Below are 24,692 nucleotides of genomic sequence, written 5' to 3'. Positions count from 1 at the left end.
CTCACCAGAACCCTGGGCGCTGGCCCCTTGCCCTTTGATTTTAGTATTTCTCCCCAAATTCAAAGTCACAGGATTACATGGACTAAGGGAAAAAAGAGTTCCTTCAATATAGCTCTCTGTCCCCGTCATGGGTTCAAAGGGATATTTTCAGAAACCTGTGATCCTTCATTGAGGAATGGCCATGCGTGCATGTATCTAACTCCCTCTTTGAGATGACTTACTCCGTTAGCATTTTTGGTTCTTTAGCAGATGCCAGCAACACAGAGTGTTTCTGGAGAGGCTCACAGCCCAGCTGGGGAGACAGGCAAGCTAATAAACCATTATAGCCCATTGTGGTCACTGCTTCCACATTAGGCTAGGACTCAGGACTAAGGGTGTCCTGATTCTGATGCTGACTCCACAGCCCACTGGTTATGGAATTTAGGCCAAGACTTAATCTCTGTAAATTCTTACCTAAATAGGAGAGTTAATGATAGTCTCTCTCTCAAAGGGACAGGGACAAAGCAGCAAATAAGATAAAGCATAAAAAGCGTTCAACACAGAGCTCTGTAAACGTCAGCGGTTGTAATTAAGGGTAGAAGGAAGATAATGAGAGAGCTGTATCCTTGAAGCCAAAGGAGAAGAAACTTTCAAGAAGAAAGCGAGTCCATAGAGTCAAATGATACAGACAGATCAAAGGAGATAGGGGTGGAAAGTAATGTGCGTTTTCTACTCCTCTTGGCGTGATATGGTCCATAATTTCACCACACACTGCACAGTCTACAGTAATACGGATACTCCCAGTCTGCAATATGTCATGGGTAGGGCACCCACTCACCCTGGTCTTGGCCCCTTCTGCAAGCAACCAAGCCACGCTGTGTGACAGTGCCCCCTGGTGGCCAGATTGAGAAATACTTCGGGTCAACGTCTTTCCACCTCCTGTGGCGTTTCCCTTAGAACATCAGTCCAGCTCCAACGCTGGGCTTCAAACTAAATGGGCTAAAGACTTCCTGGGTTTTATGGGATGTTCACAGATCCATCAGGGTCAAGATTGCCATGCTCACCTGACAGATGAGGGATTTTCATAACCCCGAGTTTTAATTGTCCTTACACATTTTGGGTGAGGTATTTCTAGTGTACATCATGGCCTCCAGGAAAATGTCCCTAACCACACGAGTCTTCTGGATCACAAGACCAGACTGTGCTACGCTCTGTGTGTTCCTGTCCTTCTGCGCTCCCCTCCCAGCCCATCCTCATTAGAAGCAGCCTTTGTGAGGCCTGAAAAGTAACTCTCTTACTCACCACCTTATTTCCAATGACTAGAATGGAGCTTCGTGCATACCATATGCTAAATAATGTATTGATAAGGGGGAAAAAAGAGTAAAGGGATCACTGGGGTGTTTCTTACACGTGCAGATTCTGCATCCCTCTGCCCTTCTGATAGATTTGCTAAGTCTATAGTGGGTCCAGACCACCTGCTCTTCTAACAAGCACTTTAGGTAATTGCCAGTGATCCCTGAACCAAGCCTTGAGAAATATTATCTACTCAGAAAACAACAGCCAAAAAAAAAAAAAAAAAAATCTTATGGTCAAATACATTTGCAAAATACTACATAACTACATGACTTCCCCTCTTCACCCCATGGGATCTGTGGGTGCCTCATATTATCTGTCATGCCTCATATTAAATGTTCTAACAGGCACTTTAGTAAAGAAACTAGCATAACTCCCCTTAACTCAGAGTTTTCCCAGCTTATTTGGCCATGAAACCTCTTTTTTAGCAGATCCGGATGGGGCAAGGGCCCCGAGGAACTCTATTTGGGAAACGCTGCCACGGAGAGTTCCTGTACAGTTCAATTCATATCATCCCCCTGGAACCCCTGTCTGATTCTTTCTCACCCTGACTTTTCTCTTCCTTCCATTTGTGATCTGTTACGGTCCCATTGTTGGCTATCCATGGCACATACATCTTAGAGCTGGCTAGAGGTACACCATTATCAAAGAAGAAGAAGATCCAAACGTTTTGATTGCAGTTATAAGCACTACAATCCAAGCCCTCTTACCATTCCAGGGTGCTACGTGTTACATAAGAGTGTTCTCAGGGTCTCATTTGATTCTTACAGGGAGAACAGCAGGGACTGAGGTCATTCCTGTTTTATAAATGAAGAGCATGAGGCCTAGAGAAGATGGCAACTCACCCAGACCTGGAATGGAAACCAAAGTCTCCAGGATCCTATCCTGATGCCCCTTCCACACACGCCAGGCACCGTGACTCAGGCTCGTCTGTGGATTGGGGCTCCTCAAAGACCATTGGCTTGCCATACCTCCTTTGAGTCGGAAACCTTTTGAATGCACTCAAGGGCTCGGCCCATAATCCTTCAGAGTACTCAGATGTCTCCTTCAGGTGGTCCACAGCAAGCCTCACCCGCCTCCTTCTCTGTTCTAATTAAACGTAATTTTCTTCACTTACCCAAGTAAAGAACCATTGCCACCCCATTTTGCTTCCTTCCTTTATTTAAATTACAATACTGCAATACCATCGTTTTCTATTTCTGTCATTATAAGTGCACTGCAATTATCGGCATTATAGAATAAACAGGCATGTATGGGCTGACCTGGGAACCTAACTTCTTTATAGAACATTGAAAGTGGAATTCTACCCATTCCCCATTTCCCCCATAGAAACAACCAACTAACAGAAGGACTTTGGGAAGTGGATACATTTACACATTAGGAGCTGCCTAAAATCTCTTCCGGGGGTGCCCCCTTCACCTCTCATCAGACCGGTGGACCTATCTCCTGTCTAAGCACCAGCCCAGGAGACCTGCTGGGGGGATTAGAGTCCAGATCTCACTAGCCAATCTCTTCAAGGGATTTCCCAGTTTCCTGATTTGTGCATTAGTCCAGCAGCAACGCTACCTGCACCATCACCAAGCATGGGCTGGATGCTGGGCCATTCCCCCCTAAGCTGATTCTCCAGGCCATGTTACTCAGGAAGGAAGAAAAGTGAGGACTCCCAGAACGCCTCTTTATAGAGGATTGGAAAGTGGCCTTGAAGGGAGATGCTCCTAATGGGACCACACTGCCATCTCCTGGCCTGTGTGGATACAGCATGTCTACTTGGGGGTGTGTCCTTTGTGGGCAGAAACTCTTTCCTGATCCTCTTCACTGCCTTGGTGGACAGCTTAAGGGAATGATTTGGAAATTTTGTTAGCAGAGGACTTGCTCCAGCAAACGACTATGTTTCGCCGAGAGCTTTTCATTCCTTGTGCTTGTTTTTCCTCCTGCCCGGCTGTAGGTCCGTCCGCATGTCTCCCTGTCCACGTATCCTCTCTTCCCGCACCACACCTGCGGCTTGTCCTTCCTGACATCCCCGTGCTCACCATCCCTTGAGTCATTCTTAGTGTTTCTCCCTGGCTCATTCGGCGTGTTCTGGCTTTAATGATCCTTGAATCCCTAAGAATTCTCAGTTGAAAAGCTCAGAGCTTGTGATGTCATGTGATAAACATAAACTCTGGGGCCCCATTCCCAGAGGACCTGCTGTCAGAAACAACCAGCTCTAAACCGTGCCATGAAAGGAGCCCTCCCTTTACCACCCAGACCCTCCGTTCCTGCTGATCCCTCCTCCTAAAAATCTCTTTAATCAGTGCCTTCTCCCCTTTCCCACCATTTCTGCCACAGACCCAAGAGCCGTGGTCTACTGCAAGAGCCCTTAACCTGCTTGGGCATCCCCACCCCCTCCCCAAAACTCCCCTGAGCAGCTCCCCACCATTCTCCATCCTGCCACCAGACGGAGATTTCCAAAAAGCAACCCTGACCACCAGCGCGACTGCGGGATTCAACACCCATGAGTGCCCTCCACTGCCCAGCTTGTTCGTCCCGGCAGAGGTCCTCAGGGCCCGTGGCATGATGGCTTTGGAAATCCTGGAGGCACAGGGCTCAGCTGAGACCCCTGAGGCAGAGTCCCTGGGGGAGAAGCAGTTTCCATATACCTACAACCGAGCTGATTCAGATGCACGGTGCGAGCAGAGCGGCCCCTGCCCACCACTCCAGCATGGCTTCCCATCAAGCACTCCCCATCCCACCAAGAAACCACATTCCTCCCTCACCCACACCACACTCCACGCTTTCCCATCCTTGCCACCACGTTCCCTTCCCCCGAGGTGCCCTGCCTCCCAGACAAACGCAGACTCTTCTTCCAGACCTAATGCTGACCATCATGTCCATGATGCTTGCTCGAAGGGTCAGTCCACACCCCTGCCGACTCTCTCCCCGCGACGTGCTCCTACTGCCGTGGTTTGTGCCCACAGCTGTCCGTCCACGCCACATCCGAGGCCACTCGAGGCAGGGCCTGGGCTCTGTCCGTGATGGCCTGACCAGCAGCATCTTGCGTGGAACAGAGAATGGCTCAGAAACTACAGCAGTTGCTTGTGATAATTCTGTCCTTGCTCTGCCCCCTGCCTGACTCGCAGCCCACCCTTCTGGGAGAGCTGTTGTTCTCTCCAGTCTGTCCTCACGGGGATGGATTGCCCCTGCACCTTCAAACCCCTGGGGGCTCATAATCTGACTCTGAGGTGCCCCTCTGAAAAGCAGGTTTGTCCAGACACCCAGCCCCAGGACCTACACGCCGTGACCCCAGCACGGGGCCGCTAGAGCTGGTCCCCTTACAGTGAATCCGGCACAGACATTTAGGACTGGAATGTTCTCCTCAGTCCAATAAATATCCTTTAAAAATGAACTTCTCTCGACTTCCTTCTCTGCCCCATGACGTAGAAGATTACAGAGCAGCTCAGGTTTTCTCTGCCTGTCCCTTCGGTCAGCAGGGCTCCTGCTGGCAAAAGGAAGCAAGACTATACTTGTTTCCAGCCAGTTCTTATGTTTGCTGGCGGTGGAAAAATACTGTGGCGGGTGAATGCAGGGGTGGGCGGCTGGCCTCACAGGCAGCTCCGAAACAGAGACGAGCTCCTCCAGGAGCATCCTCCAACAGGGCAGCAGCCCCAGCTCAGACCTACAAAGGCCCAAGGCCTAATGAAGGGGCCCCACGATCTTTGCTTGACCCAGCACGGTTACCAAGCATGTCAGAAGTCAGAAAGCATGCCCACCACGCACCACCCGGCCCTGAGTCATTCTGGGCCTTTATCCACTTTGCAAAGAAGCCCTTTTTTTCTAAAAAGCCTGCCTTTGCCAGGCTGAGCGCCAAGCTCCTGACCCATCATGGTGAGGACCCTCCTGGGCCTGCAGGGGACATGAGGACTCGAAACCAGGAAGCTGGGCCGAGGGACCTTCAAGAGGACAAGGAACTCAGCTCCGCCCCAGCCCCGACAAAGCTGGATCGGGACCACAGTAACATGGCAGGTCTCTGCAAACGTCTCCTCCTTGGAGAGACCTGCAGTGTCCCCTGCTCCAAGGCCAACCTCCACCTCCTAATCTGACTTTATTTTTCTGCCAGGGCCTAGCCCATCTGGACTGGTACATTTGTTTGTTGCTTTTCTCCGTCTCCACCGAAAGAACTGAAGCACAAGGACAGGAATGGTGCACTGCCTTCGTTCTTCAGCACTGGGACTCAGAGAGGGCCCCGGCCCCTCACAGGGCTCCATCAGCGTTTGCTGGAATGAGTAGTGACTGAAGGCATGAATGGCAGCACCGACACCATTAGGCTAGCTCACCTCTGAGATGGCACCTCTATCCCCCCCAGGGCAGGGCACTCTGCCTGGGACAAAACAGGCAGATGCAAGCTCTTCTTGACCTCTTGTTTAGACCATCCTCAACAGACCCAGCAGTGACTGTGGTACAGGCTGCAGCAGGATGCTGAAAACTTACAGCAGTGACGTGAACCGTTTCGAGAGTACGGCTTGGCCTTCAGCCAGAGGTTAGGAGAAGCCCGGGCAGGAAAGGATTCCGTGGTCCTAGGACGGCACTGTGGGCTTGAGGGCACGTGCCTCCCTTCCCACTTCCTCACCTCTTCTGGTTCCAAACCCCATTGTTGGCTGTCATCTAAGTGTGTGACCACAGGCCGACCAAATTCCACCATAATGCACAAACTGTACCTTTGCATGCACTTAGGTTAAATTTAGAACTCGAGTGCACTCATGTGAGTTCAATAACACATGGCACATTTTTTTTAAATCAGGTGGTTTATTATTCTTTCTTGAATAGGAATTTAAGTTACTTTAATAATGATCATGGACTTCGCTACAGAAAAACCTTCCAGAGTCACAGGAAAATAAGCCCAAAGGATCCAACTGGCCAAGTGCCCATTCAAACAGTACGCCTCCATCTCAGAGAAGCTTCAGAAAACCTAAGGGTCTGACCATGTCGGGGGCCAGGGAAAGGCGGGGAGGCTGAGGACCGGAGGACATGAAAAGGAGTCACAGAAGAGTCTTTGGGAGGAATCAATCATCAAAAGAGTCCAATTATTTAAAGTTGAAATGAGTGAGAATTTATTCACAACATATGCAGATCTATGCAAGTGATTATGCAAATAGGTGGGCAGGGGGCCTTCGAGAAGAGCAGTAACACAGAAGCTTGGTTTCCAGCATGCTGGACGCCGGTCACAACTTAGCTAGATGGGAATCCACGTTGGTCCTTGTGGTCCCTTTGTTCTTCCTCCTAACACTAGCATCTTTTAAATGGGGAAAGATTTACAGCTTTTTTCTCAAAACCCAGTGGCGATGAGAGGTAACAAGCATCAGGCCACTTTAGCCCCTTGGCCATCAAAAAGAACCCTTCCTTGGTGCTTCTTTCCAAGAAAAGGTTTCTAGTAGCAGAGCTTTACATATATATATATATACCAGTTTCCAGAGATTTCCAATTGGTGAAGTGCAAGCTGATTCTTTTTTTCCTTTTCCCCACTAATCCCATATATTTGTTCCTGAAGATAGACTGGAAAACCTTGCAATCTGGTGTTGTCTTTCTCATATGTTACCACTGGTTGATTTTCAGGTCCCCAATATAGATGGGCAAAAATGCAGGTGACAGGGAAGTGACCTGTATGGTCTGAAGCTTGGTCACGTGCTTTGTCCTGAAGGTTATCCAGCCATCTGAGAAACCAGAGGCCAGGAGCATCCCCCAAACGTCCATGAACCAGTCACTCCTACCCACCCCGCCCCTGCCTACACAGCCCCAACCCCAGGCCGGTCTTGCCTCGTGCGATGACGGCTCCCATAGGCCATCAGAACGTTCTCGAATTTTCTCCTAGTGTCCGCTTCTTTCTGCCCAGGACTTGCTCCCCGCTGTAGCCATGAGGGCGGATTTTCAGCTCCACATAAGGAATGGAGAATTCATGTCCTTTCCACGGCTCCCAGTTCACCCCCTACCAAAAAAAAAAAAAAAAAGCCAGCATCAAGAAGAGGCAACTTGGGAGGAAGGAGGGGTGGGTTATGCTGGAAAGGAATGCCTCTTTCCAAGAAAACCACTCCCTCCCTGCTTAGGGGAGAGAAAAAGTGAGACAAGCAGTCACTGGGGTCCTTGTGGAAGTAGGGCTGAAACTAGAGACATGCGCCCTCTGCTGGGAAGCTGAGGTCTGACAGGCTGATGACTTGGAAGGCCCCAACCCCACCCCCCCTCAGTAGTTGGAAGGACAGGGTGTGAGCCCAGGGCAACGGGGGAGACCACAGCAACAGCAAAGCCAATACATGGTCAACCTGGACAGCAACACGCCCATTATCTTTGCCTCGCACTTTTCCTTCCAAAAAATTAAAGGCAAAAATAAACATATTAATTGGTCAATCGTGTAAAATCATTTTCAATTTAGACTGTTTAGATACTAGCTCTGGGGTAACAAATAGCCTGCTGGAAACTAAATTTCATTTTATGTCTTTTGACTGGTGAGCGCAATAATATTTAATTCACTTAATAACCTTGCAACCTGGCCAATAAAGAGCCCAAGTGACCAATTTTATGTATTTTAATTTGTGAGGTAAATAATAAACAAGAAGCTTAAATGCCTTGCAGACTGTGAAAAGCACATTAACCAGATGAATGTCTTTTATTAGCAAATACGGGGATGGTTTAGGGCATGCTGGCTGCTCATTTCAAATATTTGATCTCTGATCACAGGCTTCCCTGGGTCAGCCCACATGCTGCCACCATGATTCATGGGCCCACCCTCCTCGGCCTCCCTGGGGGAAAATCTCTTCTTCCCTTTGAAGAATCGCACATGGATTGGGAGTCCCTGCTGCCTGGTTGGGGCCAAAGTAATCAAACTGTACCCAGACTTGAGATGGGCTAATATTTATGGTAATACCAGTCACAAGGTGAGTTTTGGGGAGAGCTGGCTTCCGTGAAAGCTAGAATGGACCCAGGGTGGGAAATCAGAAACCTAAGGTGGGGAGGAGCTCGTGGAGGGGATGGATTCATGACGAGCAGGAACAAGGACGCCATTTTCAAGGAGCTGTGTGGGAGCAGCCAGGAGCTGTCCCACAGCTGGCAAGGAGTCAAGAGAATGCCCACAGGTCATAGAGGTCCAAGAAATCAATGGTAGGAACGTTTCAGAGTAAGGAAGGGGAGAGGTGCCGTGGAGAACGCTCAGATGGAGTTTAGCATAACACTCTGAGTAGACTCTGAGTGGCTTTGGAGGAAGTGGATCCAGAGGTGGGTCTGCTCAAAGGTGGAAAAGACTTTGTTTTCCTGGTGATCAAAGGATTTGAGAAAAATAGCTCTGGTTTCATTGGGAGAACAACTAGAAAGAATTATGAAGTGGGGGCGCCTGGGTGGCTCAGTGGTTTAAAGCCTCTGCCTTTGGCTCAGGTCATGATCCCAGGGTCCTGGGATGGAGCCCCACTTAGGGCTCCCTCCTCAGCAGGGAGCCTGCTTCCTCCTCTCTCTCTCTCTCTCTCTGCCTGCTTCTCTGCCTACTTGTGATCTCTATCTGTCAAATAAATAAATAAAATCTTTTAAAAATTAAAAAAAAAAGAATTATGAAGTATCTGTTATGAATAGAATGCTTGTGTTCCACCCCCAATGCATATGTTGAAGTTAGAGGAGTTGAGTTAGTTATGTTGCATTAGATGAGCTCAGGAGGGTGGGTGCCCCAAGATGGGATTAGGGCCCTTTTTTTTTTTTAAGATTTTATTTATTTATTTATTTATTGAGAGAGAGAGAGAGAGAGAATGAGCAGGAGGAGGAGCACAGGGAGAGAGGGAGAGAATCTCAAGCAGATTCCATGCTGAGTGCACAGAGCCTGAAACAGGGTTCAATCTCACAACCCCAAGATTATGACTGGAGCTGAAACCAAGAGTCAGACGCCCAACCAACCGAGCCACCCAGGTGCCCTGGGATCAGTACCATTATAAGAAAAGGAAGAAAGACCAGAGCTCTCTCTCCACTATATGAAGACACAGTGAAAAGGCTGCCATCCTCAAGACAAGAGAGCTTTCACCAGTAACTGAATCTACTGATAACTTGATCTTGGACTTCCTAGCCTCCAGAACTCTGAGAAATAAATGTGTGTGGTTCAAGTCACCCAGCCTACAGTATTTTCTAAGACAGTGTCCGTGTGTGAACCAGCACATGGAGACGTGCATAATCCACGTCATCTGTCTCTATCCAGCAGTGGACAGCCTGAGCTCCCACCCACCAACACTAAGTAAGCGTGCAGCCCCGGTGGGAATGTGGTGGGGGAAGGGCTTTTGTAGATGGGCAGGGAAGGCCTTGACCTCAAGGCCATGGAGCCTGGAGAAGAAGTCCTCCTGTCCTGAGTGGAGGCATCAGAAGGAGAGGGGTAGCCAAACCAGCCTGGAGAGTGCCCCTGGGAACGGAAAGCTTTGAGCAGAGCACGGGACAAAAAAGTTCCCCGTCACTCACCTCACTGTGCTTGGTCTCCCCGTATCTGCCATTGGGGTTAGCCAAGTGGCAGTTCTTGTACCACCAGCCACCGTGATGGGTCAGGGCACAGTTGCTGAGGGCGATATCATTGTCTCTGTCGAAAGTTGTAAACTTCCATCCATTGTGGTAAGTCAGAGCGTCCCCTACGGGAGAGGAGAGATGAGAGGTGAACGTCAAAGTTTTGTCACTGAGATGGTGATTGTGTTCTGGACTCAGCAGGACAATCTTTGGGCATGAAAATGCCAGGGATCCAGCCAGTTACGTCATAAGGAATCACTCCTCTCTCAAAATGGCCAAGAGGAGAACATGATACAGATGAACAGATTCTCCCAACTGGCCTGTTACCCACACTTAGTGCCTGTCTGCCTGAAAAGCATTCTCACTTGGAGGCCCTGCAGTCATGTGAAATAACCAAACATCCAAAACCAAACCCATCGGCTCTCCTCACAGTACCTGATAATCCTTGCACTGGGTAACCCTCACCTGTCTTCCGCATCGTTGCTCAACCAGCCTCCCAGGCACCTGAACTTGAACCCCCAACCACATCTGACAAACCCCTTTATCAAGGCCTTCTTCCTGCAGATCACTCACAGATGCCTCACCCCAGCCTGTGCTCCTTTCGTTGCACTTATCTCAACACAACAGCCCTCCCAGCCTTCCCTGAAACACATGCACCCAGTTTCAGGCCCTCAGATTTAATGTCCCCTTTCCCACCCCCTGGAGGAAGCTGCTCCTCCTCTCCTGGCTCTGCAGGCCTGGAACTCAGCTTCCCCGACTCGGAGTCCGCTGTCCCCACAGGCATATGCTCCTTGAGCAGTCCACTGATCTGCCCCCATGATTCTGCCCCCAGCGTCCCTCTGCCCTCCTCCGTCCACATCCTAACCATTCCTCAGAGGCCAGTTGGACCTCACACCCGAGGAAGCACCAGTCTCCTTAACAATCCTCGCACACCTGCTCCTCGCACACACACCTGAGTTTCTGGAGACTTCCTGGCACATAGGCTCGGTTTAGAGCTTCATGACATCTGTCTGGAAATTCGTTCACATCATCCGACTTGTATCTCTACTATTTCCCCACTGTCCTTGTCATCTTCTTATCAGTCTACTTTTTAATTCAGCTCATAAGAGGCGATAAGGGCCTGTATCAATCCCAAGCTAAATCAAGTCGTATTCCTACAATAACACTCGGTTTTCATCGGATCTCTGAGCCACGGACCCTCTTCACATAGATACCCTCCTCTGACCCCCTCAGGGTAGCCTATGAGGTGGGGCAGGCAGCTCTCAGTCCCGGGAGGAGACGGACTCAGAGTCCTGGGGACTTGGCAAGGCCCCACAGTCCACAAACAGCTGTGGGGGGAGGTCAGGACTCAAACCTCAGGCCTCAGATTCCAAGCCCAGGGCTCTTCTTTTTGGCGGTTTCCTCCTTTCCGCAGGGGCCTTTAGTTATGCCAACAAGAGCAAGCCTGCATCAGCCACCACCTGGGAACTGGCGAGAAAATGCGCATTCTCAGGCCCCACCCCAGATCTACAGAAGCTGAAACCAGGAAGGTAGAACCCATCTGCAGTCCGTGTTTTCATAAACCCCCGGAGTGCAAGGTGAAGTCGGAGACCTGCAAATCGTAGTCTGCAACTTCATTTATTCAAGAACCACCCACCCTGTCCCCGCCAGGACTCAGCACCACGCGAGACTCTGGGAACACAGACAGAGGGGCCCCTGCTCTCAAGGACCTCGCTGGGGCTGGAAGGAGCAGATCTATAGGAAGAGTGAACAATACACCAGGAAAAGAGAAGGTCCCAGATTGTCCCTCTGGCTTGGCAGCTCAAACAGTGGGTCCTGCAACCCCTTCCCCAGCAAAGGGGGCTAGGGGAGCAGGGACAGGCCCGCAGAGGCCCCTCCTGCTAAGACAGCTGAAGGGCTCTGCCCCCATTCATTTCCTCCAGTTGAGGAAAGGCATGTTGTCGCTCTCCCTCTCGCTCGCATCTCCTCTCCCCTTCAGCTTTCTGGCAGACAGTTAACTACAGCTTAAAATAACGCGATGGCTCCCTTGGTGACACTTTTAATGAGCACAGCTTACCTAACTTGCATCTCAAGTTCCTAGAGCTGTTTTCGAAGAGTCTGTGCAAAGGCTATTTCTTAACGATTTGTTTGTGGTTCTCTGACCTTGGGCGCTGGGATCATGAAAAGTGAAGCAGGTTTCGGGCTAAGTGTGGCAGTTTATTCCGCAGACGGATTTTCTCGCTTCCAGAAACTGAAAGCGTGCTGACGTTCAGAGCACAGACAGCGATTGTACCCATGAATCAAAAAATCACTTTTCTCTGGCTGTCAGGCCCCCCAGCCAACACCGTATTCTGATTTATTAAGCTTATCTCCCTAAGTAAGACAGTGTAGAGAAGCCAGTGGCGGTCAGACCCTCTCCCGTCTCTCAGGGATTTTGGAGAGAACACCAGATGAGAAATAAGCACCCCTAACTTGTGCTACCCACTTGGGGTGGGCAGCTGGCTCTCCTTGGGTGGTAGGTTGGAGGGGCTGGCAGCAGGCTCAAAAAAGCCCAGGGTGGAGCCACTGAATTGGTCATCTCTCATCTCATCTAACATGACTCCACCATCACCTCCTGAGGCAGGAAGGCAGGCCAAGGCAGCTGGGCCAGCTCAGACCCAAGGAAGCCATCCACATCATATCCCCTGAGTCCCACAGGACCACGAGTCTGGACTCTAAACCCTGGAACCAAGAAAGGGCCAATGAAAGAACGATGTGTGCCATTTTTGGCTTTCCCCTCTTGTCCACGGACCTAACAATTTTTTCCCCTTCCTTTTAAGCACCAGTATGTAAAAATCCATTTCAAAGCAAGGAAGGCACTTTTGCATAGAGCTGTTCTTCACTGTGGACCTCTGGCATCCCTGACCCCCGCCCAGCAAACGCCGGCGGAGTTCTTCAGTCTTGCTTCCAAGTGCTCCCAGGGTGTGGATGCATCCCTGGTTGGGCATCACTGAGCCTCCTGGAGATGGGACGTGAGAACAGCTGTAAATGGTGGGTTAGCCCTTAGAAGTCACTCTGCCCCACTCCAAAACGTCTATTTCTGTTTTCACGATAACGTCTCAGGAGATGACTAGTGTCCTGAAGGCAGCACTCACTGGATGTCCTCCCTGCACCACTCCAAGGTTCAGAACCAGAAATGAAATTTACCCAGCACTGTCTTGCTGGAGTTTCCTCGTGGAGGAATCAGGGGCTTTCTGATGGTGACTTCAGTGAAAACCGAAGTTGAGGGCCCAGCAGGACAGCGGGAGTGACGGTGATCCTTCTAGGTATATTTAATCCACAGCCGTGAACCTCCGATTCTAAGCAGAGCTCTAATCAGGGAAGCTGGCGCTTGCAGAGACATCAAACCGTTCACCTTCTCTTTGAATGCCACCTCCTCTAAACACGACCTCATCGTTTAGGACATGAGCACCCAGAAGCTTCCTAAATTTCAAAACCCTCCTGGGGACCAATCAGCATATATAAGGAAAGCGAAAATGCCACGAAGCCCACCATGCAATTTCAGAGTTTCCAAGTAGGAACGGTGGCACATCGGGGAGACCAGGTCGCTGGCTAAATGCCATGTGATCTGAAAGTCTCCCGAGGCTTCCTGTGGAAAAACACATCCACCACTGACCAGCGCTGTGAGTCTGAACAATCTCAGAATGGGAATTATCCCGTAATCACAGTTAAAATGTAAATAGAGTCCCTGGGAGGAGAATCACATTAATTCACGAATATATTGACTCCTTTTCACTCATTTTCCCATTAGCATCAGTTTGTTTCCTGGGTATTTTAAGACAAGCCTCAGAACAGGTATGTGCACACAAGAGAAGAGAGGAGACAGGTAGCCCCAGAGGGTCCCCAGCCAGCAGGGAGGGAGGTCATTGGTCTTCAGGGAGAGATGTGGGATGGGATGCCATCTCTTGTGCCCATGTCACCAAGCTCACACCTTCACTGACCTCGACGCAAGCTACCTGGGTCTCAGAGACTATCCTTCCCGATATAAAATATCTGTAAGGGGCGCCTGGGTGACTCAGTGGGTTAAAGCCTCTGCCTTCAGCTCAGATCATGATCCCAGGGTCCTAGGATCAAGCCCCGTATCAGGCTCTCTGCTCAGCGGGAAGCCTGCTTCCTCCTCTCTCTCTGCCTGTCTCTCTGCCTACTTGTGATCTCTGTCAAATAAATAAATAAAATCTTTAAAAAAATAAAAAATAAAAAATAAAAAAAATAAAACATCTGTAAGACTGCATGGAAAGCTCTGGCTAGCAACATCCCGCTTAAAACTCACCTGTTCTGCACCAGGTTCCGTGTTAAGCACCGGGAAACAAGAGGAAGTGCAAAATCCATGTAATTTTTTAAAAAACAATTAAATTTTAAGACCTACAAGAAACTGCCTTAGCAGTTGGCCACTTTGGCTCATGGCCCCAGACACTAACAGGCATCTGTTCACAGTCCTCCACCATTAGGGGCTTCGAGAGTGGCCTGACTTCACGAGCACACCTCATTTGCCTGGACTCTGCTCGGTCCTTGCTCACCGTGGACGCCCCCAGCCCTGGGGACCCCTTCCTTGTTTCCCATCTAAGTCCCACCCTTTCAGATCCAGCCCCAGCCCACTGCCCGGTGGGGAACTTCCTTCAGTGACACCTCGAGACTCAATGCCCCCCTCTTCTCACACCCTGCTGCTCTTGTTCTCCTCACCACTTATGTGTCTCTGTGCAGAAGTTATTTTCTGTTGTGACTTAGCTGCTTTCAGGACAGTCTCAAGGGAGAGACCACGGCCCATACAGTCAGCGGATCCGGCTGGTACCGCATCCCTACGTAGTCACCCCCGAGTCAAAACCATGCAGGCTCAAACAGCGGGCTTACTTGTTATTGTTTAAAAACTATAAATCCAGGCGGAAGATAGGATATTAAAACAGTAACCACCCCGTCCCTCTGAAACGGAATATTCAATGGTATCACCCCAGTGTTTCGGTCACATTGCTTGATTTTGTTCTCTTCCTTCACAACCAGACAGACACACCACCAGCTGGCTTGAGTCCTCTGAGCCACTAATGGAAGTTAGACATTCCCTGTGCCGTCACAGCTCTGCAGGGTTCATAAGACCCACACTCCTTGCTGTTCGAATCGGCACTTTTCAGTCTTCCATTTACTTACACCAAAGCACTGTGAAATATTTAAATAATCTCTCTCTCTCTCTCACACACACACACACACACACACACACACACACACACACTCCTGGGCAAGGACCGCAGCCCTTTTGCTGGAGCCCGGTGACAGGTGCACAGGACCCGGGAGTCACTCAGGATGCGCGCTCCTTGGCTGATGGAACCAGAGAAGTGTGAGATGAGGGTCTTTACGGGTGGGGGGTGGGAGTCGACCCATAATAAACAGAAGTTCCCACTTTAAAAACCTCAAGGATGGCAGGCACACACTGCCCACCCCCGGCAGGGAGCCCCACCTCAGCCATCAGTGTGGACAGCTCACTTCCACGGAGCACATCCCCTCTCCCCCCACCACCCCCTGAACCGTGGCACGCGGCAGTCCGATCGGGAGACACACCAGGAGCCAGGGACCCCAGCCCGGGGGTCGAGGTGCACTCCCACCTGCTGTGCCTCTGTATTTCCCAACGGAGAGCCGGTACCGCTCCTTGCTGGAGGCCACCTGGAAGGCATCGTACACGGCGTAGGCGGACTCGTTGGCGGTCTGGAGGTCCACTCTCACCTCGTAGCGGGTAGGGGTGCCAGTGGTGAGATTGTGTAGCTTGTCGAGTCCTGAAAGCAAAGGAGGGAATCCCAGTAACCGATCAGCCGGTGTGTGCGGGCACGTGCCTGCCAGCGTCTGCGACTGCCAGCACCGAGAGTCGCCATGGCCTTTCCCTCCTCTGCTCACACTGTCTCTGCTGCGGGGGCCTGTTTTCTCCTCCTGCTCTCTCTTCGGCACAGCCGTGTTTATGAGTGGGGAAAGCATGTCTTCTGGGAAGGAGCCGTGGGGGTCAACCAGGTGGGAAACCATCCCCCGACTCCTTGTATCTAAAGCAGAAGCACTTCCCCCTCTTGTCCCCGCATCTCGCCACGTGGACGAGGACGTCAGCCACCACCCTGAGGTCTCTGAAGGAATTCCTGGCCGACCTGACCATGACCATGACCTACCCTCTCAGACACTGAGCCTCCAGATTATGATTTCTTTAATTCTTCCTTTCCCTATGGATGTTTGTGGCTGTTTCACTCCCCATGAATATCTGCTGCACGTTGGAGCAGAAGGAAAAGGGAGAACACCATCCCCACTCTGACTGACATGCCTGGAGAGCCACAGGGACTCCAGCCATGACCTTCTAGGAACGGCCCTGGATCGCAGTGGGTCCACTTTTCTAAGACGTGAAGGCCCCGGGGGGGTCCCATGTTGCTGACACACAGCATGAAGATCCCCTGGGATGCGCCTACCCCGTCACAAGTCCAGCACATGACAGCCTTCCCAGCAACATGGCTCGACCGACACCCTGGTGGACAGCATCCTTGAGTGTCCTGTCCCTGTCCCTGGGACGTCTTCCTGAACGCGGGGGGCCTTCTAGAGCTGCCCGCACAGCCTTTAAGGGGGAAGCAACCCCTCCCCCACAGCCCTCCCGGAATCCCCGAGATGATACCAAGCCAGAACTCCTTCATGGGGTCCCCAAAGCCTTCCACGTAGGTCCGCCAGCGCTTGAAGAAATCCAGCTGCCCCGTGTTGCGCCTCTGGAAGACCTGCCAAGGGAAGACGGGCCTTTCACTCCGACACACTTGAACAGCCATGGCTGAGTGAAAGAGGACAGCAGCTTGGACTGGGGGCTGCCCCGAGGTTAGACAGAAGCAGAGGGACGGTCAGACGGATCGACATGGCGACTGAAAGTGGGACAGAAAGAGAGGGCAAGGGAGCCTTTCCTGTGCTTTGGGCTTGCGGCGCTGGGTGGCCGTTCACTTGGCTCTTGGCTGAGATGCGGGTTGAGAGAAGACAGGGCTGCCAGTGTGCGCTCCCCTGGGACGAGGGAAGTGTGAGGCACTCTTGAGGTCCCCTGGCCACTGAAGATGCCCTAGGAGCAGTTGAGCTAAGGGCTAGGGTTCTGAAGAGAGATGTGGGCCAGACTTGCAAAGATGTGGGTATGTCTGAGACGCTGCTCAGTGTTCCCCCATCTCAGCGTCCTGTCCCCAGGAACACAGATGGGAAGTGCTTCTCTTTTAGGTCCCTAGCCAGTCAAATGGGAGCCACATGACTCATTCTAGCCAAAGGGCTTTAGTGGAAGCACAGAAGGGCGGAGGCGGGGGCTCTCTCTCCATGCCCCGTCTTCCACTACCTGTGCCTCGGGGCTTCTGTGAAGGCCATGTGTCCACAGGGCAGAGCCATAAGGAGGAATCAGCCCGAAACGCTGAGTCACCACTGAGAAGTGACTGCCAAACCCACAGAAGGCTTTGCACACACGAGAAGAAACTTCTCAGATCCTCAATCACTGGGATTTGGTGTTGGCGTGTTAACTACCCTCTAGTCTAGTGAACACAGAAAGCCCCGGGGACACAGAGAGTAAGGAGAAACCGTTGGAGAGGATGAGACCACCTGGGAAGAAAGTGGGAACTAAAAAGAGAAAATGGCCCAGAATCAAGACTCAGGGACCTGCGCTACGCAACAGCCAGGTGCAGGAGGAAGGATGTGCTCGTGAAGGAGGAAGGGGAGGACCGGGGCGAGCAGAAGGACAACCAGGAAAATGTGGAACCACAAAGACCACAAAGAGAAAGGTACGGCTGATGGTGTCAAAGGCAGGTCAGCGCCAAGGAACACAAGAACTAAGGAACATGTCCATAGAATTTAGGGACACAGAAGTCACGAGTGACTCTAACCAAGGCTGCATTGGAGAGAGACGAGGGCAGAAGCCAATGTGGAATGTCCTGAGGAGTGAGCGAGCAGTGAGAAAACAGACACAGACTTGGGTTCCGCTATTTCTTGAAAGTATGTGCGGCTTACTTTTCCAAACTCCTCCTTTGGGGGAAGGAAGGCAGTGCCTGTCAGGGTGAACTAGATTCTTTTATATTAAGCAAGCCTGAGAGTCCTACAAGCTAATCACACCTGTGTACACTACTGGAATGGGTAGTAATGGCCGTCGTTCCTCGTAACCTTGAAAGCCATGCTGAACACCATCCTCACTAGTCACAGAAACAACTCTGGGATTCTGGAAGGCTGGAATGGCGTCTTTGTCTCCCCCTACTTCCCTTCATACTCGTTCAAATGCAGAAGCCCCGGCACAAAGCCGCATCTCCCTCCTTTCAACCACACTTCACCGCAGGTGCCTTGAAATAAAACATGGTACCTCAAATTTGGTACGGTAAACTTCCCGATATTTGTGCATTCTTTCTGTTTTTGTTTTTGTTTTTGTTTTTGTTTTTTCTGGGAGAAACAGGGAGGGAGGAGAGAACAGGTGGCCTACAGCAATGCTGACAGCTCCGCATGGAGCTCACCTGCAACCCCTTTTAAAGCCCCAGCCCACCTTTGCTGGCCCAGGAAGCACTGGACTAGGGCATCTCTCTACGGCGGGCAGGGAGAGCCCGGGGCTCTAAGGCAGACCAGGGCCACTGCCTGGCCAGCGCCTGGTGAGCCGGTCATCCCTGTTACTGAGCCTCAGTCAACTGTGGGGCAAACAGGGTTAGAAGTGGGAAGGGAGCACCCGTCTCAAGGTGTGAGGAAAACTCAAGGAGATGGTAAGGGTAAAAATGTTCTCCAAAGCTCCCCAGCTGCTGAGCAGAACTGAGGGAATGATCGGGCAAATCATTCCAGACTGCGTTAACATTGTGGTTTCTTTCCCCTTTGTCCTTCATTCCAGAGACTCTCGTTCCTCTCTGGGCTACCTTTATTTCTTCATCGGCTCATCCGCTCAGGTAACCGCCATTACGGAGCTGCGTGTTCCGCGCTGGCTGCAGGGCGAGGACCCACGATGCAATTTTCCAGATGGGAAAGTTCAGGAAAGCGATTAGCGACATTAAATTATAATCGGCTGACTATCTAGTGGCAGATGCAAGGATAAAACAGGGATCTCTCATCTTTTCATCAGAAAGTTTGAAAATACCAGCTTCACTGAGCCCACTTTCCAAAACTCATTTCTTAAGATCCTGGGTCTAACTGTTCATTTCCTAGCATGCTGCTCATTCTGGTCCCTTCCCCGGGACTCTTCCTGTGCTGCAGACGGTGGGATCCCCGAGCAGACGCCATGCCGATGTTCCTTCTACATCAAGTCCAGTTATATTCCCACTAGCATAACTGGTTACAGTACAAGGTCAGGCTCAATTGTGACACTGCCCACCTGGGACAAGTGCCTTACAAAAGCATTCTCCAATCAAGGAACAGTGCTCGGGCATGAGAGGGGTTTGTCCACCTGATTTCCTTTAAGGATTGATTTATTTTAAAGAGTGCATGAGCAGGGTGAGGGACAGAAGGAGAGGGAGAGAGAGGCAGAGAAGGAGACTCCCCACTGAGCACAGAGCCTGACATGGGGCTCAATCCCAGGACCCTGAGATCATGACCCAAGCTGAAACCAAGAGTCAGAAGCTTAACTGACTAAACCACCCAGGTGCCCCTCCCTGATTTTTTTTTTTTTTTTAAATAATGCTTCAGTTCAGCTAGGAAAACTGTGAACAATGGTTCTGACATTCTCTCCATCACTACTGAGATGCAGCTCCGCACTTACTAGCTTTGTCCTTGGGCAAGTTAGTTAACCTTGACAAGCCTTGTTTTTCTAAACGATGAGATCAAGATGCTAATAGCCCATTTGTCATGCTCTTAAATCGAAGCGTTAGCAAGATCATTAATCATAATAAATCATAAAAGTGTGAAGGCCAGAGATTGGCACATACACATATAATAAGTTATTAAATCTCAATAAATGAGAGTTTGCCTTTTACTCTGTCAGATTCCAAGTGAACTGACCCACTGTGATCACCTACCTGTACCTCTTGATCAGGGAGCCTGATTTGACTCAGAATCTAACCCATTCCCATTCTATGGGGAGAAAACACCTTATAATGAACTGTTTGGGGGTAAGAGAAGCCCCTTAGCAGGTCTGTCTCAAGGCGGACAGAATTCTACACTCCAGAGCTATCATGGCACTCTAGAACTTAATGTCCTGACTGATTCCCTGGGGAGAAAAAAATGAAAATGTCATTTAAATGCCTGTGGAAAGAACTTCTAATGTAGTCCTTAAGACTTGCAAGACAGAAGACAAAGACGGAAATATTCCAGCCACTTAAGTGTTCCCGTCTGGTCCTCAATCCAGCTCGCCTCCTGTGACACCAATTACCTCGGGGTAGGGTTTTTCTGGCCTCTTAATCACATTGGGTTCCTGCCACCCCAGGGAGGAAAATTCCCTTAAAAGGATTTTGGAAGCTCCTGGGTGACTCAGTTAAGCGTCTGACTCTTGGTTTCAGCTCAGGTCATGGTGGCAGGGGGGTGAGACGGAGCCCCTCGTGGGAGTCTGCTTGACATTCTCTCCCGCTCCCTCCTCCCACTCATGCTAACTCTCTCTCTTTAAATAAATAAATAAAATCTTTTTAGAAAATAACAGAGCAACTCACTAAGGTCATCTCTCAGTGACAAAAGATCCTCGAGCCCAAAACGGTGGAAACTGTCAGTAAAAGATCTGGCAGAGAAGGTTCCAGGACTCGGGTGTTTTCAAGACTGTGGTAGCTCTGAGCAGAACCCTACAGAATCTCACTCAGTTCGTGCATTCCCTTCAGGAGCCTGGGTCAGAAAACGAGTCTTGGGAGGGGGTGAGGGACTGGTGCCGGTTAGAACGTGGGGTGATTCGATTATTTCTGGAACTGACCTCAGCGTCCCGGTCAGGGTCACTTGCAGGAGCAGGTTGTAGAAGGCAAGCTCCTGGAGGGCAGGGATTTGGGTCTGTCTGGTTCACGGCTGGTTCTTGAGTCCATAAAACAGTGCTTGACACGCAGCATGCACCCAGTAAATACTTGTGGGAAATAATCTGGGGTATTCCCAGGCAGAGAGACTGGCAGAAATCTTTCTAGAGGTTGCCCTGGACAAACGTCTCCTTCCCTAGGGAAGGCTGGCTTTCAAAAAGGCCACCTGAGACAACACAAACATTCTGCCATGTGTCAGTTATGGGCACGAGGCAGGAAACTGGCTTCCAGCCTGAAGAGACTGAGCGCTTACAACAGAGCTGCTGAAAGCAGCAGGAACCACCCTACGGGTCTTCTCAGGGGCAAGACCCTCCCATGTTCCATTCTGTTCCATTATTTTTATAAATCAGTCAGGAACCTCCCTCCATCTGCTCTGGTGACGGCCTTCCAGCCGCCAGATACAGCGGCGCGGACGGTGAGTTTTCTTCACTGCTGCTTCTCAGATGGGATCGTCTCATCCGCGGCTGCTCAAGTGTCTTTGCTTTTTCCCGACCCCAGAGCCGACGTGTCAATGAATGTGGTCTGAGCACTGGGGCTCCTGCTTCCTCCTTGTGACAGCAGGTGAGGCCGCACACTGGTTTGGGGCGGTGAGAGCTTCTGTCTGTTCAGGCGTGGGGAAAAGGGGGCGGGGGAGAGGTGGAGGGATCACAGGGCAACCCTCAAAGGCAGCTCATCATATAATTGGATCAGGCCGCAGCAATCGAAGCAGGTGTCACAGGGAGGGGTAAGCAGACCATAGCCCCCAGGAAATAAAACCCCCACACAGAAGAAGGACCCTCGGCACCCTGCCAACCTTCCCTCTTTCAGGCTTCAGCCCTTCAAACCCGAGTTTGGCTTCTCAACAGCAGAGCGGGAGGCGGAACTTAGACAAAGGGCTTCAGTTCAGAGGCCCGAGGCTCAAAGAGGTCATGCGTTTCCCTCTTGGATGGCCTGAGAGGACCCGAAGGGAAAACCAATGATCTGGGAGACTCCTGATCGGGGGTGGGGGGTGGTCCTGAAATCTGGTCCCAATTTTTGTCATTAACTCTTATAAAGCACCAAGGCACTCCTCCCTGTGGGCCTCCATTGACCTATCTATGAAAGAGAAATGGTAACCTCTGTCACTTATGCGAAAGCTTCTGCGGGAGAGTCATGTTGACAACAGGGCTTGCGAGAGAAGAAAGCGGAGGTGACGCACCCACAGAGGGCACCATGAGATGCTGATAAACCACAGCCTCCACAGTCATTAACCATGAGCCTTCGGTCCACAAACCCTGCTCTATCCCAGGGGTGAAGTACTTCCGGCGGGGTGGGGGTGGGGGTGGGGGTTGAGTCGGGATCTCTCTGAAAGCCAGCACGAGCTGCCAAGGCTCCCCTCTCCCACGGAGAAACACTCACGATCCAGCCGCCTCCGTCCGTGTCCATGTCGCAGTACACCTGCAGGGGCCGCCTGGAGTCTCCGTGCAGGTAGATGGTGTACATACCACTGGCGACATTGCTGTTCTGCTGAACTTGACTGCAGTCCGCAGGATGTGGGAAACGCGCACCAACTAGGAGGCAAGCAGAGAGATGGTGGCATTAGGGGAAGGGCAAGGAAGGAGGTCTATGCCCCTCTTTGAAGATAATTTCTTTTGTTTAGAAACTCTTCCATAACCTCCTACTACATTGCTTCTTCCAACTCTTCACTAAGATCTTATTTTTCTCATGCACCCCACTCTCATCAAATCCCTCAAATGTACTAGCAATAAGGTCACGTTCACATCACTTCCTGCCCTAAGTCCTACAAAATAGCATTCTGTTCTGCTCCGCTCTTTAGTCTTTCTACCATGAGATGGATTTCATCTGAACCCATAACCCTATTTCTATTGTGCCATTTCCAGAGAAATCCATCACTCTGTTCACTTGCTCCTCCTTGGACACCTCTTCTGGGCTCTCCGATGCCCACCCTCGACCATGTTCTCGTTCAGAGTGTGGGGGTCCACGTTACCTGTGGAAAGGCTGGTGGATACACTCCTGCTCCGTCGATCACCCTTAAAGGCGACCAAGGAGACAGGGTAGGTGATGCCCTGCTCAAGGTCTTGCAACTCAAGCCTCTCGTCCCCTCTTCTCAGCTGTACCTCCTACCAAACAAAGGAGACAGGAGACAGTCAGTGTGTCATCTCCGGTGCCCGAGGTGTCAACAGCATTCCCTGTGGCTAATGACAGGGGTTCTCTGAGAGGACAGTGTTGGGTTTCTTTGAGGTCTTCGTGGCTCCCAGAGTTCCGGTGGGTCCCATCAGCTTCCCTGGAGGGTGGTGCCATGGAGACTCACGGGAGCACTAGCTGAGAGCGAACACCCAGGTCCTGCCCCTGGGGGAGCACCCCCCAGGTCTCCTGGGAACCTCGGCCTCCAGACGCATGCTGGGATGCCGACTACAGCCACTGAGGCTGGCAACACTGGGCTGACAAGCTGATAAGGGAGTAAAAGTGACCGCTGCTATCTGTGAGGCGGGGGCACAGTTGGCCTTTCAACACTTCCTTCTGAGCCGATCTGATTTCCTCTAGGGACACAGGGCTAACTCTCCCTGAAGGGCTGTCGTAAGTCATCACTGAGGTCATGAATAAATCCATGTGCCCTTCCTTTTCCCCTTCCTCCCATCTTTCTTGCCCAGAAGAAAGACGAAAAATCTTGCATCAGAACAAGCTCCCAAATTTGCTGGTCTTCAGATTCCAGGTGGGAGGTATTACTCTTGAAATCAGGGTTAATCGATTCATTCAATAAACATTTACTGAGCGCCTCTTGTGTGCCTGGTTCCAAGCACTGTAGATACAGTGACAGATGACATGGACAAAAAGTCCCTGTGTTCATGGGGCTAACGTGAATTGGGAAAGACCAATAATAAACGCAATACCATGGGACAGATGTGTGGCCTGTGAATATGCAACCGTAGGCTAGGGGCAGGCACACACATGAATCCTGTGAAATGAGGCCACACGTAGAATGTCGACAAATAACCAGGGCTAGCACCTTCCCTTCCCACAGCAGAGGATCACTAAGGACCAACTCGTTTCTCAACTTGTTACCATCGCCATGACCCCAGCAACCAAGCTGGTAGGCCCAAGTCAGGGGCTGCATACAGTTGGGAGGGCATGGGTACCCAGAGGAGAAACGAGAAGTTTCCATTACCTTAACGGTGCCATCTGGGAGCTGGTAGGTGAGAATGTAGCCATCGATCTGAGCAGAGGGGGCTGTCCAGGTCAGCACCCCTCCAGACTGGGTGACAGCCGATGGACGAAGGTTTCTGGGAGGGTCGATGTCTGTACATAAAGTCAAGTATTTATGCTTACTAAGTATTATTACAACTGGGGCAAGACAATGTTTGATGTTGACCTATTTCTCCCTACTTCTCCTCCCATTTCTTTTCCTCCTTTCCAGCAGGGAGTAGTCTCTGCTCTTCCTTGCCCCCAGCCCCTTGTGGCCTCCGTCTCCAAAAGCACACACCCACCGAGGACAAGCGGATTAAGGAAGTGGGGGGTGGGGGTTAGGTGAGTAGCAGACAGAGTGAATCTGTGCTCCCGTGCCTCCCCCTCCCCAAACCGCAGACTCTCCAAGAGTGGCGGATGGGAGCAATCTAGGTGAGCGGACGGGTTCTCAGAGACCACAGGGCTTCCGACGTGGCGTGGGAAGCCGAGAGAGTGCAGATCCGAGAAGGCCCTGCGTGCAGAAACTGGGCAAACCCAGCAAACACCACCTGGAGAGATGACCGGACCCCTGGATGCCCGCCTCCCCATGCCCCGCACTGGGAAACTACCCAAGCGTGACCCTAATTTACTGAGATTCTGACCACATAGCACAGAAATACAAAGTTCTGTCTCCTGCCTAATTAAATACGTGGCCTTAGATGCCTCACCCAGTACAGAAAGCCTGGGGAATCAGGGGCGTGCTTGTGTGAAGGAGAGAGGGAAGGAAAGCAGAGC

General features: G+C 51.1%; 1 protein-coding gene across 2 annotated transcripts in view; it reads right to left on the bottom strand.

The window, feature by feature from the left end:
• Positions 1 to 6,102: 6,102 nt before the first annotated feature.
• TNN (tenascin N) overlaps positions 6,103 to 24,692 on the bottom strand; it is a gene marked incomplete at its 5' end in the record, with an annotated part of 52,441 nt that continues 33,851 nt past the window's right edge. For both annotated transcript variants that reach the window (XM_080824462.1, XM_080824463.1), the window contains 7 exons: positions 6,103 to 7,291; positions 9,784 to 9,947; positions 15,432 to 15,599; positions 16,469 to 16,565; positions 22,134 to 22,285; positions 22,723 to 22,855; positions 23,902 to 24,032. In XM_080824462.1, coding sequence (XP_080680588.1) covers positions 7,151 to 7,291; positions 9,784 to 9,947; positions 15,432 to 15,599; positions 16,469 to 16,565; positions 22,134 to 22,285; positions 22,723 to 22,855; positions 23,902 to 24,032 — 986 coding nt within the window. In that variant the 3' untranslated portion in view covers positions 6,103 to 7,150. The remainder of the gene's footprint in view (positions 7,292 to 9,783; positions 9,948 to 15,431; positions 15,600 to 16,468; positions 16,566 to 22,133; positions 22,286 to 22,722; positions 22,856 to 23,901; positions 24,033 to 24,692) is intronic.

The sequence above is a fragment of the Martes martes genome, assembly GCF_963455335.1.
Source record: "Martes martes genome assembly, chromosome: 15".
In the NCBI taxonomy this organism is placed as follows: domain Eukaryota; kingdom Metazoa; phylum Chordata; class Mammalia; order Carnivora; family Mustelidae; genus Martes; species Martes martes.
This window is presented reverse-complemented; position numbering and strand designations above follow the sequence as displayed.